We start from the raw sequence: 19,721 nt of genomic DNA, 5'->3' as shown, positions 1-19,721 counted from the left end.
TTACTTATGTTTGTTGATTAAGCCTTATGAGGGCAGGAATTTTGTTCATTATATAGGCCTAGCACCTAGGACAATGCCTGGTATACACCAGATACTCAATAAATACTTGTTAGATGAATGAGAAAACAAATGTTTCTTTAGTATTTATTCAAAGCCAGGCGTAAAGGATTGCGAAGACCAGTAACAGAATTTCTGCCATTACATTTCTTTGAGCAAAGGATATGATTATGGTCATTTCTGAGATTGGTCCATTACAGAGATCCTTAGAGAAAGTTCCCAAATCACATCAGAAAGAGGGGTTTAGAGAAATATATTTCCAGGGAGGTTACATCTTAGCAATGACAATATAAAAGAAAGCTGACTTTAATAAATTATATTTACACATGTGAAGGAAGACTGTTATTAAGGGACAGTTTGTATGTAGGGGTTGTCTGTCCAAAAAGAAGAATCCTCAAACAGAAATAATTTATACAACTTAGTCTTCACTGTGGTCCAAGAAAGATGATACTATGAAGAGTGTGACCCCACAATGCTAGAAGTAGCCTTAAATAAAATTATGCAGGATTACTGCTAAAATAGACCATGGTGGTAAGGGAATAAAAGGATTTCAATCTTGAATACAAACCACTATATCCATGTAATTAGCATTGTAGTTTTAGAAATTTTAGCAAATAATAATCACTATTTGTTCTAGTATAATATCTAGTTAGCATGCAGATATTAATTGAAAATAATAATCCAGTTCCTTTTTAATATGGCTAGCTATGTAAATAGAGAAGATTTCTAGCCATGTGCATCTGGACTCTTGTGTAATTTTAAGATTTTACAGAAGAATGGTATCTCATAAAAGAATGTGCACATATTTTAAGATGTCTTCACATCTGCATGGTTTTGTCATGCTGTTTATTTTTCCTGGAACGTTCATCTTTTCTTTGTCAGCCCTTGCAAATCCTCCTTGTCCTCCTAAATCCAGCCACAGTCACATTTTCTTTCTGGCTTTTCTTGGCACTGTCTTCCTGCAACTGGTTCTCCCCCTTAAGGTTAATTGATTAATTGCTTCCTCTTCTGTGTTCCGAAAGTGTTTATCACAAGATGTGAGTGTTATTTATTTACCTGCCTCTGAGTTTCAAGGGCATCTTCAACATCTTTGTTACCCTAGTGACTGGCGTTGTTCCTGTTGCATAATATATATTCAATAAATGGTTATTGAATTTGAGCATCAGGATATATTTTTACCTTGACCACTGATTGACCCAGCAAATATTTATTAAGGACTTTTTATATGCAAGACACTGTGTTATGTGTTGTGAAGATACTACAAAGATAAATCAGTTGCACAAGTTCTTGAAACTCTACAGTGTAATAAGGAAAAATAAGTCATGCATAAAAGCAACTATAATACATAATAGAAAATGTTATTTTCAAGCCGATGTGTAGGTTATGTGTGTTCAAGAGAGAGAGAGAGAAGACAGATTACTTTCTGCTAGGGTTCAAGAATGCCTTCCTATTGGCTTAGGAAATATTTTCCTTAAGTGGCTAAAAAGCTGTGTTTCAAAATATTCTTTTGATGTCTCACAAATTCAGTGGAATTCTCTTAGGTCTAAAAATATACATCTCTCTCACTTTAACTTGGTGTGCTATTGTAGATTATTGGATTAAAGCACTGCTCAGGGATTATGCTGCTTCTTGCCAAGCAGTCTACATTTAAAGTAGAAATAAGATGTTTCTTTTGGTGCCATAAGGTATACATTTTATGCATTCTCTGGTTTTTAGAAGATACCCTAAGGGCTAAGTCTTTAACATGCTGCTACAAGTTTATTCCTAATTGCCATTGGGAAATTGGCTGAAGAAAGTTTTTAACAAAAGTTAACAATATTGTCATTGAGAGAATAATTCAAAATGGATTTTAACTAAAAGCTTTTAAAAACTTTGGTGAGCATAGCTTGAATGCGTAATATTTAATTGCATTTAAGCCAATCACATATATTAGACTGATCTTTTTGTGCATCAAGGCATTAGATGTTAAAAGTTTGAATGATTACAGATTTTAACTGATGATCACCAAGCAATTTTTCTGTTTTCATTTAGACTTGGATTCTCACTTGCATTTATCTTCAGCTGCTCCTATTTAATCCTCTCGTCAAAACTGAAGGGATCTGCAGGAATCGTGTGACTAATAATGTAAAAGACGTCACTAAATTGGTAAGTAAGGAATGCTTTACCGTGCTGTGTAAAAAAGAGCTGTGGCTCTTTTTCCTGTGCTTGTTGATAAAAGATTTAGATTTTTCTTGCCCCAAAGTAATGTTTTCCTAAAGTGGGGAAAGTAATCACTGGGTTACAATAAAGGGTTTATAGAAAGCAGGTAGTGAGATATTTAGGGTCATGGATAATTTGTTGGTAAAACTGGCTAGTTGCACACCACTGCTGTGACTGCTTCTTTGCTGGTCTTCTCCCCATCCTTCATAGGCAGTGAAGGACCTTGGAGAGTTCGCTGTGTGCTGATGGGCTTGCCCCAGCTTGTTCCCCATAATCTCTCCAGTGGGTTTCCCAGCATGTTCTATTTCCCCTTCACATGTCTTCCTACTCTTCTTTAAAAAGCCTAATGAAAGGAAATCTGAAATGGCTATTCTCCCAATTCAATCAGCAGGAAGACCCTGTCACATGTCAGTGGGTGTTTGCTCCTTCAGGGAACATAGAGAGGTGATTCATTGCCCACATGTTGAAGGGACTCATCTCCCTGGTTTGTCACGTTGAACTCTTCCCTCAGCGAAAGCATTTGCATTGCTTCCCCAAGTCACTGCCAGCTCCATGCTATGCTTCTCCAGATGCTTTCTCTCAAGATCAAGCCACAGAGAGGGCATAACACATCTGGAATGCATCCTTCCCAACCGTCATGATCTAGGGGAGATCTTAATGCTTTTTTGAACCATGTATGATTTCAGGATGAACAAAGCTTGAGAAGCAATTTTTAAATTCCTAGTTATTTAAATACTGACTAGAGAACCGAGGTGATGCGAGAATAGGTAAGAAATGAGGGTTGTGATATGGAGAAAAGGATGAAAAGTTTATTTTTTGAGGTACTGGGATAAGGAGTAGAAGGGGCTCTATTTATCTTCCCTCCTCTTGATATATATTTTCTGGTGTATATGTCTTATTTTGGGTTTATAATAGAACTTCAAAACAGAAGTTTAAGGCCACTGTTGAAGTCTTGCTGGCTTAGCCTCAATATAGAATTAGAAACACACAGACACAATTTATACAAATTCCTTAGGACCCAGAGAGTTCAGGTTTAAAAGCATTCTTCCATGCAGCAGCAGCAGATGTATCAGTATGTCTTACTTGAGGGAACTGTGAGCAAAGCCATGCAAGAGTTGTCTGCTATATACCCAGTTAGCTATTGTGTATAGGGATGGGGGTGAGGGGGGAGTACTTTTTTTTTTAAAAAAAACATACTGTTTAAAAATAGATCATGTTTTTTTTCCTTGAGTTGCTTGTTAGTTTGTGACCCAAGAAACAATACTAAAAGGACAGTATGTGTTTAAAATCTAACTTTTGTGAATGACCTGGATTCTAGTCTAGACTTAACATGTGATGGCTGTGTGATCTTAGTCAAGGCACTTGATCCCTTCTAGCCTCAGTTTCTTCATCTGTTAAATAGAGATAATATGTCAGCGGGATCTGAGGATAAATTGTAATAATGCAGCCTAAGCCCATAGTGAGCACAGTGCCTAGCACATAGTAAATATTTGACACATAGCACATAGTAAACAGTGTTAGACACTGTTACTATTTTATGATTATGTGAACTTAGGGAAGAGGAACCATACTAAGTGCCTCAGTTCAGAGCTGAAATGAGTGTCAGGTGGCATTACTGGAAGTAGGATGGTAGTAAGCACCATGAGATCAGTCACTATCTTAGCTCCCATCTGACTACTTATGCCCATGCCTAAATTCATTTATCAATAAATTGTTCTCAGATTCTAGAAGCTATTGACAAGACCAAGCAGAATCATACAGAAAATGTTATAGTAAACTTGTGCGAGATGACCTAGTCTAGCAAACCTGCACATGATCTTAGCTTTCTATAAGGAAGATAAAGTTTTTAGAGACAAGATGAAGGAAAAAAATAAGTCTACAAAGCAAGATAGACCCTTGAAGATGTAATGGTGCAAAACTACTTTTTAATGTATGTTATCTTAATACCCAATGGTCTAAGTCAGTTGTTGGCTAAATTATTCATCTGGGAATTTTAATGGTGATATGAGAAGGGCGGGGAAAGCAAAGTAGATGATGTTCATTAAATGTTTGCTGGGTGAGTGAAGAAGAGGAAATGATGTGCTTTACTTTAGTGAGCATCACAATCACCTGTCATGCTGATGAAAATTATGGGTACCTCTATTCACAATAGCAAAGACTTGGAACCAACCCAAATGTCCATCAATAATAGAAGACTGGATAAAGAAAATTTCACAAATATACACCATGGAATACTATGCAGCCATAAAAAAAGATGAGTTCATGTCCTTTGAAGGGACATGGATGAAGCTGGAAACAATTATTCTCAGCAAAATATCACAAGAACAGAAAACCAAACACCGCATGTTCTCACTCATAAGTGGGAGTTGAACAATGAGAACACAGGGACACAGGGAGGGGAACATTACACACTGGGGCCTGTTGGGGGGTGGGGGCCTGGAGGAGGGATAGCGTTTGGAGAAATACCTAATGTAAATGACGAGCTGATGGGTGCAGCAAAGCAACATGATATGTGTATACCTATGTAACAAACCTGCACGTTGTGCACATGTACCCTAGAACTTAAAGTATAATAATAATAATAAAAATTACAGGTGCCTGGGACTACACCAAGAAACTACTTTGGTAAGTCTGAAAGAGGGATCCAAACATCTATATTTTTAACAAAATTCTGAAAGGAGGCTTAAGAGCAATTGCTCTCGATGGTCTCTTCTGTCATTGTTTAGAAACCAAAATGTCTTGACTCTTATTTAATCTCAATTCCTATTATGACTAGTTATCATCTGTGTTGTATAGACTTATAAGGATGCCAGGTTAATACAAATCTTCAAAATATGTTTAAAGTAGGTCACTACTGGTAGTCTCTCAGGGACTTATTTAAGGTACAGCTCTAAGGGCATCACTATACCGAATCTCAACTTGTGGAGATGGGGTGTAAGAACCCTAATGTTTCCAACTAGCATCTACATAAAAGTTATTTATGTAGAAGTATCAGGACTGCTTAGGCCGTAATGTTTATAGAGTGTGTGTGTGTGTGTGTGCATGTGTGTGTGTGTATTTTAATGTTTGAAAAGAAGTGGAGTGTTCCTATCCTAACTTAGTAATTTCATTTATTCAAACAGCAACATGAGGGACTGTTGAGATTTATGTATGTAGATAATCACAGCCTTTCTCTATACATGGTGGGGCAGAGCATCTTGAAGGAAGTCGGGAATGCTAGGTTTTTTTAATACCAGCTCCACTATTACCTGGCTGTGTGGCCTTGGACAAATCACTGAATCTTTCTGGCATTCAATTTCCTAATTTTTCAAATGAGGAACATGGACATGATCAATAGTTATTAATCTAGGGCTGACAAACTTCAAATGCTTACACATGAGGCTCAGAATTGTGCTGCCTTCATATGCCTTATGTTCATTTCTGAGGAGAGTGTGTAGCTTTTATCATTTCTCAGAGAAATCTAAGACACCAAAGAAGATAAGAACTACTAAATTAGAGAAACTTGGAGGCCCTTTTCAGCTTTGAAATTATTTTATTCCATAATGATGTTTTTTCAGGTTGCACCTCTTGGAATAATTCAATAATGACTCGACTGAAGGAGGTTATATAGGATAAGAGGAATTTGCTTTGCAGACATAACCTTGCTACATTTTATGTGAGGGAAAGAAAGTGGCCTGACAGTCCATTTTTGCCTGTGCTCACAGTTATTCCTTCAATGGAAATCATTCCTTTGCAGCCCCTACCAGTTTCATCTTTGCATTAGGTGGCAACCTGCACTGTGCCCACACACTTGAAGTTTTTTTGCTTGAAGTGATTCTCATGTCACAGAAGCACATGATTTATGACTTTAATGTCAAATTTTTTTTTTAATTTCTTCTTGAACACTTTGTACTGCCCCTACAGTCCCCGTGGTTTTTATTCGAAATGCTTCTGGCCTGTTTACTAAGCATAATAGTTCATCTATTTACAGAACATTTTGCTTTGTTTCTAAAAAAATGTTGCAACATTTGTTTTAAATGGCAAACTCAGACTTACCTAAAGAAAGGGTCAAGTATCTGGGAAGAGGATGAATCAAGCTTTTATAACTTGTATCTATGGGATAGTTAGGTTGCAGATTTTAGTAGTTGTAATTGTTCATATAGGAAGGAAATCCAGATATTGAAAAAGTTCAAACTAGTTTTCTCTGTGTATTCTCCCTACTCTTCTCTTTGTTTGTGACGACTTTGTTTCTTCATTTGAGGCAATTTAACTCAATATGATTTTGTTGCTAAAGAGAAAAAATGTTTTGTCTTTAACTTTCTATTGGGTAATAACTTGTCTTCCTCAAAATGTTTCTTAAGGTCCCATCTCCATCTCGTAAAGGTGAAATTACTCTGTCTTTTCAAGGTCAGTCTACAAATTAGTAAGATAGCATTAGAACAAAGGAATCTATTGTCTTCCTGGTCTTGTGATAGGCACTTATTTCAAGTTGGCTATATTTATACATGATTCATGGAGATTATCGTAATGAGAGATTATAAAAATATCCTCAGATAACACATTTTCACACTTTGAATAGACAGTTTTGATTAATTCTGATTATTTTTCTTCTTCAAATATTATGTCCCTCAAGTAGAATTACCACTGCATTAAAGTGAAGAATTGGAGTCTCTGAATGTCCCCATTTCTGGATGAATTCTAAGCTTTTCTTCAGATGACCTAGGTATATCATTAATAGTGAAGATTTCACATAATTTTGTTTGACCTTCAAAAAATAATAGTTTGAAAGATAGTTTCCAAATTTTATTTTATTAGGTTGCAATATTTAGCATTTTAATTTCTGCTCCTGTGGTCAGCAGAAAATTCTTTCTCTATTTAAAGCTAAATTTAGGACATTTTGTATTTTAAAAAAAGGACTATTAGAAATAATATTTATTAAAACTCTAGATAGATTGCTATATTATCAAGCATGAGTCTTATTGTTAGGAAAACATTGTTCTTCCTTTATAGAATAAACTACTTGGATAATATGTCTTCTGCTCGTTGAATTTTTATTTTTATCTTTTGTAGAGATGTGGGTCCCATTATGTTGCCCAGGCTGGTCTCAAACTCCTGGCCCCAAGAGATCCTCCCACCTCTGCCTCCCAAAATTCTGGGATTACAGGTGTAAGCCACCATGTGCAGCCTGCTCCTTGGTTTTTTAGAACAATAGTTATGAGTACATAGACACCATGCAGAAACACTTTGCATGGATTGTCTCCTTTACTTTTCATAACCTTACAAGATAACTATTTTTAGCCCAGTATATTGGTTAGAAAGCTGAGATCTAGTGGTATTTAGTAATCTGATTATCATCACTTGGGAAATAGTTGAGTAGAGGTTTGACCCCTTAACTACCTATCATTGAGGCACAGTAATGCAGTTCATAATTTATAATGCCTTCCCAGTAGTTTAAGATGTAAGTTTCAACTACAATTAATGAATTATCATTGTAACCTACTGAATTTTATTTCCTGAATAGTAGTCACCTTATCTTACTGTGATTAGGAAGCTATCATATTGTAGAAGCTCAGTTAGTTACTTAATTGGAATCATCATCATAAGGTGTGTCATCATCATAAGGTATGTCATCATCATGAGGTATTATACACTCCCTAAATATTGTAGTTTATAATCTCTTCTATTTGAAAGAAAAAATTGTTATCTATCTTTATTTAGATATTCTTTACTGAGGAAAGATGACCTTGAAAAGCCTCCTGAAGTTGTCATCTTAATTTTTTTTTGAGACAGGGTGTCTATTACCCAGTCTGGGGTACAGTGGTGCAGTCATGGCTCTCGGGAGCCTCAAACTCCTGGGCTCAAGTGATCCTCCTGCCTCAGCCTCTCTAGTAGCTGGGACTCCAGAGTAGTTGCCACCATACCTGACTAATTTTTTAAATTTTTTTCTTGAGATGGACTCTCACTTTGTTGCCAAGTCTGATCTCAAACTCCTGGCTTTAAGCAATCCTCTCACCTTGGCTTCTTAAAGCAGTAGGATTACAGGTATGAACCACTGTGCCCTGCCAATTTATTTTTAATCACTAATTGAGTTACCATTTTAAAAAAGTCCAGTTACATTTGAAAACTATAGGTAATACACCTGGTTGGTTAGATTTTTAGTCAATATTAGTGGTAGATAATTTTTTAGGAGAAACAAAGAAGCAAAAAGCTTTTTTGGTGGGTGTTATTTCTGAAGGTTGAACAACTAACATAGTAAGCTACTGTACCTGAGTGAACGATGATAGAAGTGTAGAGCTTTTTTCCTCTACAGCCATGATTATTAAACTTTGCTAGGTCTGAAAATCATAGACTCTTTCCCCAGAAAAGTTGACATATGCACAGCATTTTATAAAAGTGTCAAGGGAGTCATAGATAACTACTGAATTTTGATTCCTGCCTTGGACTTGGGAGAGACAGCATAACAAGTAAGGGTCTTGCAAAGATGTCCAAGGTGGCCACTGATCTCATGAGATTTAGGGACCTCAGTGACCCTTGAACCATGAGATCCAAAGGTTTTTAGATCAGTGATCTAGAGAGGAAGTTAAGTGTTCTGACTTTGAGTTATTTTTCTTCTGAGTCCAAATACCTGCAGGGTGTGGTATGCAGCCAGTGCCAGTTTGGCTTGCAAAGACTTCTTCTTGGCCAAGTCTCCAGCATTTCCAAATGCTGTTCTCCCATGGATGTTTTTCCAGTGTCACTGGACATGGTCAATCGTTAGGACATTCAAAGAAGACAGTAAATGGTTCCCACCTAGCACAGTTAGCTCATCATCCAGTAACTTGTTTTTGCAGTTTTTTATTTTACAATCTGGCATAGTATTGACATCCTTGCACTCCAAACCAGAGCTCATTAGAATGAGTTGGCCTTTGGTAAAATTTTCCGTCAATTAATTTTTTTTTTTGCCATGAATTTCTTTAGTAGAACAGATTTGTTTTTTAAAATACATAGCCTTGGTTACTTATCCACTTAACCCTACCAATAGGGAATACCTCCCTGGACTCTAGACCTGGTTCCTGCTTTTCTAGTTTCCAGTTTGCATGTAAACATTTAATGTATATTCAGATTCCTAGTGGTCTTCTAATCTTTTGTCTGTCTCTGTTTTCTCTTTGCTCCAAACTGTCTTACCATACTAATCTTGGTATTTTACTACCAGGTTCCTTCTCTGCTGAAACACGTTCAGTGTTGCATCACCACTTACATGAGTAAGTCAAACCAGACTGAATTTATAGAAATTATCTAGTTTGCCCTCTTTATCTTACAGACAAGGAGTAGAACTTCCACAGAGATGATGCTATGTGTCTAAGCAGAAGCAACTTGCTGTGGAGTTCTGATGGTAGAACTGTTCCTACTGTACCTTACTACCTGCCATTTGACCTCCTTAGCTCAACATTTGGAGGGTCCCTCTCAAATGCAGTTTTCCTGGAATATTTCTTATCTCTTAACTGGTCTCCCTAACACATTATGAGCTTTCCCATTTCTTTGCCTTTGCATAAGACCCTTCTTCTATCTAGACTGTCCCACTCCCTCGCATTTAGTATTAATAGAAATTCATACTCATTCACATACCATGCCTAACTAAGCACTTAGTATTTTATATGAGTTATTTAATCCTTATAAATCCATCAGCTAGATTCTACATGATTCCCATGTGACACATGTAAAAATTTAGGCTGAAGTAGATGAAGTGACTTGCCCAAGACTTCTGAGTTAGTAGGTTTCAGGGCCAGGATCCAACCTGAGTGGTCTGTCTCCAGAACCTGTGCTATTAGTCCATACATTAAATTCACTGCCTCTAAGGAGTATTTTCCGAGTTGCAGGCCATAGGCTCCCTCTACTCTGTGAAACTTTCCACAGTGATATGTATCAGAGAAGCAGAATTTATTTCATGGTTATCTGTGCTTTCTGGAAGGTGAGTCAATATACTACGGGGTTGAATATTTCCTACCCAAAATGCTTGGGACCAAAAGTGTTTCAGATTTCTTTTTTTTTTTTCAGATTTTAGAATATTTGTGGTTTTTTCTTTTTAAGATACTTTCAACTATTATTTTTGATTCAGCAGCTACATTTGAAGGTTTATTACTTGGGTATATTGTATGATGCTGAGGTTTGGGGTATGATTGATCCCATCACCCAGGTAGTGAACATGGTACCCAATAGGTAGTTTTTTTAACCCTGTCTTCCTGCTTCCTATCTAGTTGTCCCTGGTATCTATTGTTGCCATCTTTATTTCCATGAGTATGCAGTGTTTAGTCCCCACTTGTAAGTGAGAACATGCAATATTTGGTTTTCTATTCCTGTGTTAATTCACTGACAATGATGGCCTCCAGCTGCATCCATATTCCTGCGAAAGACATGATTTCATTGTTTTTTTTTGTGGCTGCATAGTATTCCATGGTGTATATGTATCACATTGTCTTTATTCGGTCCATTGTTGATAGGCACATAGGTCGATTCCATGTCTTTCTATTGCGAATAGTACTGTGATGAACGTACAAATGCATGGGTTTATTTGGTAGAAGGACTTATTTTGGATATACACCCAGCAATGGGATTGCTGGGTTGAATGGTAGTTCTGAATTCTTTGAGAAATCCCCAAATTTCTTTCCACAGTGGCTGAACAGTGTATATGCATTCCCTTTTCTCTGCAGCCACACCAGCATCTGTTGTTTTTTGACATTTTTTAAAATTATACTTTAAGTTCTGGGGTACAAGTGCAGAACGTGCAGTTTGTTACATAGGTATACACGTGCCATGGTGGTTTGCTGCAGCCATCAACCCGTCACCTACATTAGGTATTTCTCCTAGTGCTATCCTTCCCCTAGCCCCCCAATACCCAACAGGCCCTGGTGTGTGATGTTTCCCTCCCTGTGTCCATGTGTTCTCATTGTTCAACTCCCACTTATGAGTGAGAACATGTGGTGTTTGGTTTTCTGTTGTTGTGTTAGTTTACTGAGAATGATTGTTTCCAGCTTCATCCATGTCTCTGCAAAGGACATGAACTCATCCTTTTTATGGCTGCATATTATTCCATGCTGTATATGTGTCACATTTTCTTTATCCAGTCTATCACTGATGGACATTTGGGTTGGTTCCAAGTCTTTGCTATTGTGAATAGTGCCGCAATAAACATACGTGTGAATGTGTCTTTATAGTAGAATGATTTATAATCCTTTGTGTATACACCCAGTAATGGGATCGCTGGGTCAAATGGTATTTCTGGTTCTAGATCCTTGAGGAATCGCTACACTATCTTCCACAATGGTTGAACTAATTTACACTCCCACCAACATGACAGCCATTCTAACCCATATGAGATGGTGTCTTATTGTGGTTTTGATTTGCATTTCTCTGTTGATTAGTGAGGTTGAGCAATTTTTCATATGTTTCTTGGCCCCTTGCATATCTTCTTTTGAGAAATGTCTGTGTATTTTGCTTACTTGTTGTTTATGGGGTTATTTTTTGCTTGTTGAATTGTTTAAGTTCCTTATAGATTCTGGATATTAGATCTTTGTTGGATGCATAGTTTACAAATATTTTCCCCCATTCTGTAGGTTGTCTATTTACTCTGTTAGTAGTTTCTTTTGCTGTGTAGTAGCTCTTTAGTTTAATTAGCTCCCAATTGTCATTTTTTGTTTCTGTTGGAATTGCTTTTGAGGACTTAGTCATAAATTATTCCCCAAGGCCAATGTCCAGAATGGTGTTTACTAAGTTTTCTTCCAGGATTTTTACAGTGTGGGGCCTTACATTTTAATCTTTAATTCCTTTTGAGTTAATTTTTGTATGTGTTGAATAGTAGGGGTCTAGTTCCATTCTTCTGCATATAGCTAGCCAGTTATCCCAGCACCATTTATTGAATAGGGAGTCCTTTCCCTATTGTGTATGTTTGTTGACTCTGTCAAAGATCACATGGCTTGTATGCATGTAGCTTTATTTTAGATTTCAGATTAGAGATGTTCAATCTGTATAAATGCTTAGAAAGTAATATTAACACAATAATTTATTAAGTGACCACAAATATCTACAACTTGACTTTCTAATTTCTCTTCCAAATGTAATTAGAAGGAAACCAATGAAAACCAAGGACGTAATAATGGGAGACTGCGCTATAGGTAGATGTGCTGAGCCCCAGCACACAAAGCCAGGGTTTGCATCCTACCTGCACCAGTTACTCCTAATGCGTGTACCTTGGGGATACCGGTTAACCTCTCTGAGTTTCCATGACCTCATTTGTAAAATAAGCTTAATATAATCTCTCATGGGGTTGTGGTAGAGACTGTATATGAAAACTTGTTTTAAATTATAAAGCACTTTTCAAAAACATTATTATTTTTCAGTCTCACCAGAAATTGAATATCAGTAAATCAGCTTAACGAATAAATTACTTTATTATTATACACTGCCCTACCACCAGTGGTAGAGTGTAGATTTCAGTGTTTTTATCAGGGAACTTCCTATAAGCCCTCTTTGAACCAATATTTGTATATAAATTATTCATGAAATGGAATTGGTCACCATACTCTTTACATTTTCTTTGCTTTTTAGACATATACTCAGATCCCACACTTTGTAAATACTAATCTAGTTGATTGTATTTTTGTATTTTTAAAATAATATAAATTATGCTTAAGAAAGGGCTGGATTGTTAAGCAGCTTGTGTTCAGAATACCTGCCACTTCTTGCTGCATTTTTCTATCTGGAATGCCTTTAATTTACCTGATTTATTCAAAATGAGATAGAATATTGCTGCTTACTTATCGCTTTCACATCTGCAGCAGGTCTGCTCTGTCTTTGTCACTAGGGTTTACATAAAATGACTAGACGCTTTTTCCTTTCAAAGATGAGGATGAAGATTAAGAAGAGAAAAGAAATTATGGAAGCTTGGTGGAAAGTTTGAGAGGAAGAAAGTTAAGTGTAAAGAATAAGGGAGTTAACGCCAAAAATAAATGAACAAAAATGCTGTCATGTCTGGCAGCTCAGGTGTGTTTTCAATAAGCAGCAATGGAATGGACACGGTGGCTCATGACTGTAATCCCAGCATTTTGGGAGGCCAAGGCAGGCAGATCACTTGAGGCCAGGAGTTTGAGACCAGACTGGCCAACATAGCAAAACCCCGTCTCTGCTAAAAATACAAAATTAGCCAGGTGTAGTGGTGCGTGCCTGTAATCCCAGAGGCTGACACATGCGAGGATTCCTTAAGCCCAGGAGGTGGAGGTTGGAGTAAGCCAGGATTGTGCTACTGCACTCCAGCCTGGGTGACAGAGTGAGACTCTGTACCAAAAAAAGAAAAAAAAAAGCAGCAATGATTCTAATATTTTATTTAGGGTGGTATGAAGAAGGTTGATGGTGAAGATTCACAAGTGGAAAATACCCAGAACAAGTGCCCAGAGGGTGTAGAGTGTGAAAATATGTAGTGGAGCTAAGAGACAAGGGAGGCTCTTCTCTCCAGGGACCTGAGTTCTAGTCTAGACTTAACATGTGATGGCTGTGTGACCTTAGTCAAGGCACTTGACCCCTTCTAGCCTCAGTTTCTTCATCTGTTAAATAGAGGTAATATGTCAGCAGGTTCTGAGGATAAATTGTAATAATGCAGCCCAAGCCCATAGTGAGCACAGTGCCTAGCACATAGTAAATATTTGATACGTGTTAGACACTGTTACTATTTTATGATTATGTGAACTTAGGGAAAAGGAACCATACTAAGTGCCTCAGTTCAGAGCTGAAATGAGTGTCAGGTGGCATTACTGGAAGTAGGATGGTAGTAAGCACCATGAGATCAGTTACTATCTTAGCTCCCATGTGACTACTTATGCCCATGCCTAAATTCATTTATCAATAAATTGTTCTCAGATTCTAGAAGCTATTGACAAGACCAAGCAGAATCCTACAGAAAATGTTATGGTAAACTTGTGCGAGATGACCTAGTCTAGCAAACATGCACATGATCTTAGCTTTCTATAAGGAAGATAAAGTTTTTAGAGACAAGGTGAAGGAAAAAATAAGTCTACAAAGCAAGATAGACCCTTGAAGATGTAATGGTGCAAAACTACTTTTTAATATATGTTATCTTAATACCCAATGGTCTAAGTCAGTTGTTGGCTAAATTATTCATCTGGGAATTTTAATGGTGACATAAGAGAAGGTTGCGGACAGCAAAGTTGGTACAGTGTGTAGGAAGGAAGAGAACCTAGAACTCTGTAACTTACTAGGGTTATATGCCTCCAAAGTCAGTTGCCGGTATAGCTCTCAGTAAAGAACATGGATTGAGTGTTTATAATGTGTTTGGCACATTCATCTATCTTAATTCTAAATGACCATTTGACATAGGTATCTTGATCTTCATTGTATAAATGAGAGGAACCAACATACAGAGTTTAGATTTGTCCCAGATTCCTTTGTCCCAAACCTATTGCTTATTCACTTATGCCAGAATGACTGATGTAAGTAAGTCAGACATTATTGAAAGCCTTCAAAAGAACCTAGGCAAATATTTGAGACTTCTCAAATGTTCAGCCGAAGGTAAGAGAATTAAGTTACATCACAAAATGAATCTTTCTAAATTATTTCTTATAAAGCATTTGCATCTCATAAGTAGCATTTTTTTTTGAAGTTTCACTGATCATTTTTTAGGTTCAACATAAAATAGTTCTCAAATTTGGGTGCACATCGGAATCACCTGGATGACTTGTTAAGTAAGATTCAGTAGCTCTGGTATGGCCTGAGAATATGCATTTCTGACAGATTCCCTATTGCTGGAACATCACTTTGAGGTCCACATTTTGAGAACCACTGACATAAAAAGCATGTATTTTATGATTAATCCTATGGAGGAACAAGTAGGAAAATAGTCCTTGAGGGGAATTCCAAGATCACAGGTGGAAGCTGAAATTCAGATCATGTTTCCAAAACTCAGTAGGTTATACCTAGCCAGGCATAACTGAATTTGGAGTCTAAAAGATCTGTATTATCACTTTTTTATTTTGAAGGATGCCTTTGATTACAGAGAGAAATCAAGGATTAAAAATCAATATACATGTAAATATTGAAATTCATTGGTAACTTTATAAAGCACAACAGTTTTGTCTGCTTTTCTCCAAAGTTCTACAAATATGATTAATTGATGTATAAGAATTTTCTTATGGAATTTTTTTTTTGTCTCTGTAGGTGGCAAATCTTCCAAAAGACTATATGATAACCCTCAAATATGTCCCCGGGATGGATGTTTTGGTATGTAAACTACATTTCTGAGTTTCATTTTAGTAGCTCATAGAAGAAATGGGATCATTCATATTGAGATAGTACACTAGCTGCTATTTAGGAGCTTGCTTATTGTCAGGATTTGAAGAATTTATCTTTGGAATTTGACTTGCAGGCTTTTTTTTCCCCCTCTTAAGCAACTGTTAAACTTTATCAGTGATCATTTCAGCACATATATCCTAGACCTGTATAGTTGTTCTTCACTATCCTTAGGGGATTGGTTCCAGGACACCTTCCGACCCTCCATCCTCCCCACTCACTCCACCATCAGGATACCCAAATCCTAGGATGCTCAAGTCATTTCTATGAATGGCATAGTATTTGCATATAACCTATGCACATTCTTCTGTATACTTTATTTTTAAATTTTTATTTTTCACCATGGAAGGCACACTGGAACTCCTGTGTGTTCCAGGAGTTTAGTTCCAGGAATTTGGAACTAAATTAAATTATTTCTAAATTAATTCTAAATTAATTCTAATACTGAATATAATGCCTATATTACATAAATCATTGTTATACTCTGCTTTTAAAATTTGCTTTATGTTTTCTTATTGTTTGAATATTTTCCATCTTTGGTTGGTTGAATCCATGGATACAGAGGGCCATCTGTACTTCCAAAGTAAATACGATTATCTTCTTTAGACCTAGCCACAGATTTTCTCATTTTCCTTAAGCATCCCCCTAAAAAGGACTTCAGTGTAAGTTTATGTAAATTCTTTTTCATAGCTGACCTATCTCACTTGTTTAATTTGAAAGCACAATTTGATTTACTAGCAGTGCAATAGATTCTTAGAACCTTACAACAAGTGTATGTGTTTACTATTATAAGTACTACTCTGTTGCTGAAACCAAGAAATTTTAATTATTTTTCTCATTACACAGTATCAGAATTCATACATTAAGAAATATTTCAAGCATAGAGAATAATGTAATATCTGTATACCTATCACAGAGCTTATCAAACCTTACCATTGTGCAATATTTGCTTCAAATATATTTTTAATAATGAAACATTACAAATGTAACTAATGCCCCATGTATGCTCCTTCTCTGTCTTCATTAATCCCCAGTTTGTCTCTTAGTGGTAACACTTATTCTGAGCTGGACTTTTTCATTCCAATGTGTGCTTTCAGGGCTTGTAATGTGGACAGCATTCACTAGTGTTATGTAGAGCAGGAGGAGCATTCTCTTATATGTTTACTGCAGTGTATGCACCCATACATAAGACATGGAACTTTTTGAATATTTAATAATTTTATGTTAAGCTTCTATACTTTGAAGTTCGCTTATATCTTTCAACATGCTTTGACAAGTTGTTTTATGTTGACTCATTTCAACTACTGTACTGTGTTTCTTGAGTAAATTTAAAACCATTTGAGTTACTCTCTTCTCTACAACTCTCATCTTTCCATAATCTACCAAAACTTATTATACATCTACTTTGTGCAAGTTGTTTTAGGTTTTGACCAATTTTTGTGGATCAGTCCATCAAAGTTGTTACCAATTTAAACACATCATTATGTGCTTGTGCTTAAAATGCATTTCAAAGACTACAAGGCTGTCATTTCAAGAGAATGTCAAAGCTACATTTCTTTTTATTAGTAAGCATTTTAGCATGAACTACCTAAAGTTTTTTTTAGAATTCCTTAGAACATGTATCTTCATGTCGAACCATTTATCCTCAAGCCTATGTCAATGTCTATCCTATTGAGTTAGGGGGAGTTCTCTGGAAATAGAAATGGAAAATTATTAGCAGCCTGAAAGTTAATTAATTTTATTATTTGATTACTAAGCAAGTATTTAGTTAGGAAAAACTAACCAGGAGCCAGCACTTTGGCAGACACTTGAAGAAACAAACACACACCAATTAGGCAATGATCTTTAGTTCAAAAAGTTTAGTAATTGGGAAGGCAGGCAGGGGGGATTATGTGGCCTTTTTATAACACTTTTCCATTTACAAAATGATTTCACATATTAATTTCCTTGGCTGATTAGAAAAACTCTGAGGAAGGTAAAATAGCTATTATGATTCCTATTTTACAAATGATACATTGAGCTTTACAGCTCAAAAGTATTTTGCCCAAGGCTATACAATTAGAACGTGACAGAGTCTTAAAAAGAAACCCCTAGGTCATCAGACTCTTAACCCTGGGTTACGGAAAGTGAGGATCTAAATAATTACAACACTTAGGGAAAGTGTTTGAAGGGAAGCCTCTAGGTAATAAAGACCCACCCCAGATCCTTCCTGACTGCAGCAGCATTTAGGATTGTGATTGCCAAGCACCCAAAGATAACCTGCTGCTCTTTGAAAAACAAATGCTAAACTGAAAACAACTAAATAGAATTTTTTGTGCTGGTATAATCATAGAATATACTAAATCATAGATTTCAATGTCGGCTTGTGATAGCAAGAGCCAAGCTTGTGAAAATAAAGCTGATTCACTGCCACATATTTTGTGCTTGTTTCTGTAATTGAGAAAAATCTACTATTGATTCTGGCATGCTATACGGGCACAACTGGAGAAACACTGTTCTTCTTGGCCACCACCATGGGCAAGAAAAACAAGGCCATGTTTAGAGCATTGGACAGAACCAGGGGTCTCACCCTTTGTTTTACCTTCATTTTGACATGTTCGTTTCTGCGAAGACCAGAGGAGTTTCCCAGTGGGGAGGCCTCTGATTATTTGCGAGTGGTCAGAGTCCCAGCTGCCTTATCTTTTGTCTTTAAACAATAGAGGGTGGAGTGGGAATGGGTGCCAAAAAGATTCTCTGGTGCCAAAGCAATAAAATTCTGCCCATGGGCACTGGGCAGAAGAAAGCTCTAGAATAGAATACACTTTTATTTTTATTTTTATTTTGCCTTCATTTTAAAAAACAGCTAAATTCTCCTAGAAAAGGGAGTTCACTTTTCCAAGGTCCTTCTTAGAAAATTACCTAGCAGATTCTGTCTCACAAATAGCAGGGTGTGATCAACCACTTAGTATTTAAATCTAACGATAATCACCAATGCTATTTTAAACTCCTTGAAACTATTATATTGCCGGACTGTTAAAATTTCCTTTAACTTCCTAACCTTAAAGAATACCTGGATATTTCTGGTCTTTTACATTTACTGGTAATGTTATTGTAGAAAGAATAAAAATGGCATTGCTGAATTGTTGCCACACACCTTCATTCACTTGAACTTCCATAGCATTACATAAACTGTGGGTTGCTTGTAATATTTGAGTTTTAAAATCTTCATTTAAAAAAAATTTTTTTTATTTTTAGCTATTATGGATACATAAGAGTTGTGTATATTTATGGGGTACACGTGATATTTTGATACAAGCATACAGTGTGTAATGATCAAATCAGAGTAACTGGAATATTCATCAGCTCAACTTCACAATTTCTTTGTGTTAGGAACATTCCAATTCCACTTTTAGTTATTTTGAAACAGACATTTTTATTAACTGTGCCACCTATTTTGCTACTGAACACTGGATCTTATTCGTTTTTCAATTTTTACTTAAAGTATATATTCATCAGTTTTCTTTTAGTTTTTTATTTGCAAATAATTTTAAATTTACAAAAAAGTTGCAAGAATATTTAAAGAACACCCATGTGCCGTTTAATCCAGATTCAGCTATTTCAAGTATTTTTAACATTCTGCCTCATTTGCCTTATCAGTTGCTTTCTTTCTATGTATGCATGTGTGTTTTATTATGTTTCTGAACTTCTTGAATAAGTTGTATACTGATGCATACATGTCCATTTACTCTTAAATACTTCAGTGTGTATTTCCTATGTGAAGGATATTTTCTTACCTAAACACAGTACATTTGCAACTTCAACAAATTTTACAATAATTATAGTACTTTAATCTAGGTCTGCATTTCAATTTAGCTTTTTTTTTTTTTTTTTTTTTTTTTTTTGCATTTCTTTTCCTTCAGTATAAGATCCTATCTAGGATTGGAATTTTCATTTTGATACCATGTAAATAATGACTCCCAAAAATACCTTGTTTTTGGGAATATATTACCTGACATGGCAAAAAGGACTTTGCAGATGTAATTAAATTGAGGATTTATAGATGGAAAAGTTATTTTGGATTATCCAGGTGGTCCCACTCTGATTTACATGAGTTCTTATAAAAGGGAGGCAGGAGTGTCAGAGCCAGAGAGGGAGATTTGAAAATATTACACTGC

The 19,721-nt window shown here is 36.2% G+C and overlaps 1 protein-coding gene across 2 annotated transcripts in view; it reads left to right on the top strand.

Annotated features, from left to right (window-relative positions):
* The window catches only part of KITLG (KIT ligand), a 75,521-nt gene that overhangs the window by 32,767 nt on the left and 23,033 nt on the right, over positions 1-19,721 (top strand). For both annotated transcript variants that reach the window (XM_003828321.6, XM_024931243.4), the window contains exons 2-3: positions 2,089-2,202; positions 15,436-15,498. In XM_003828321.6, coding sequence (XP_003828369.2) covers positions 2,089-2,202; positions 15,436-15,498 — 177 coding nt within the window. The remainder of the gene's footprint in view (positions 1-2,088; positions 2,203-15,435; positions 15,499-19,721) is intronic.

The sequence above is a fragment of the Pan paniscus genome, chromosome 10 (genome assembly GCF_029289425.2).
Source record: "Pan paniscus chromosome 10, NHGRI_mPanPan1-v2.0_pri, whole genome shotgun sequence".
In the NCBI taxonomy this organism is placed as follows: Eukaryota; Metazoa; Chordata; class Mammalia; order Primates; family Hominidae; genus Pan; species Pan paniscus.
Note: the sequence above shows the minus strand (reverse complement) of the source record. Positions and strands in the feature narration are given on the sequence as shown.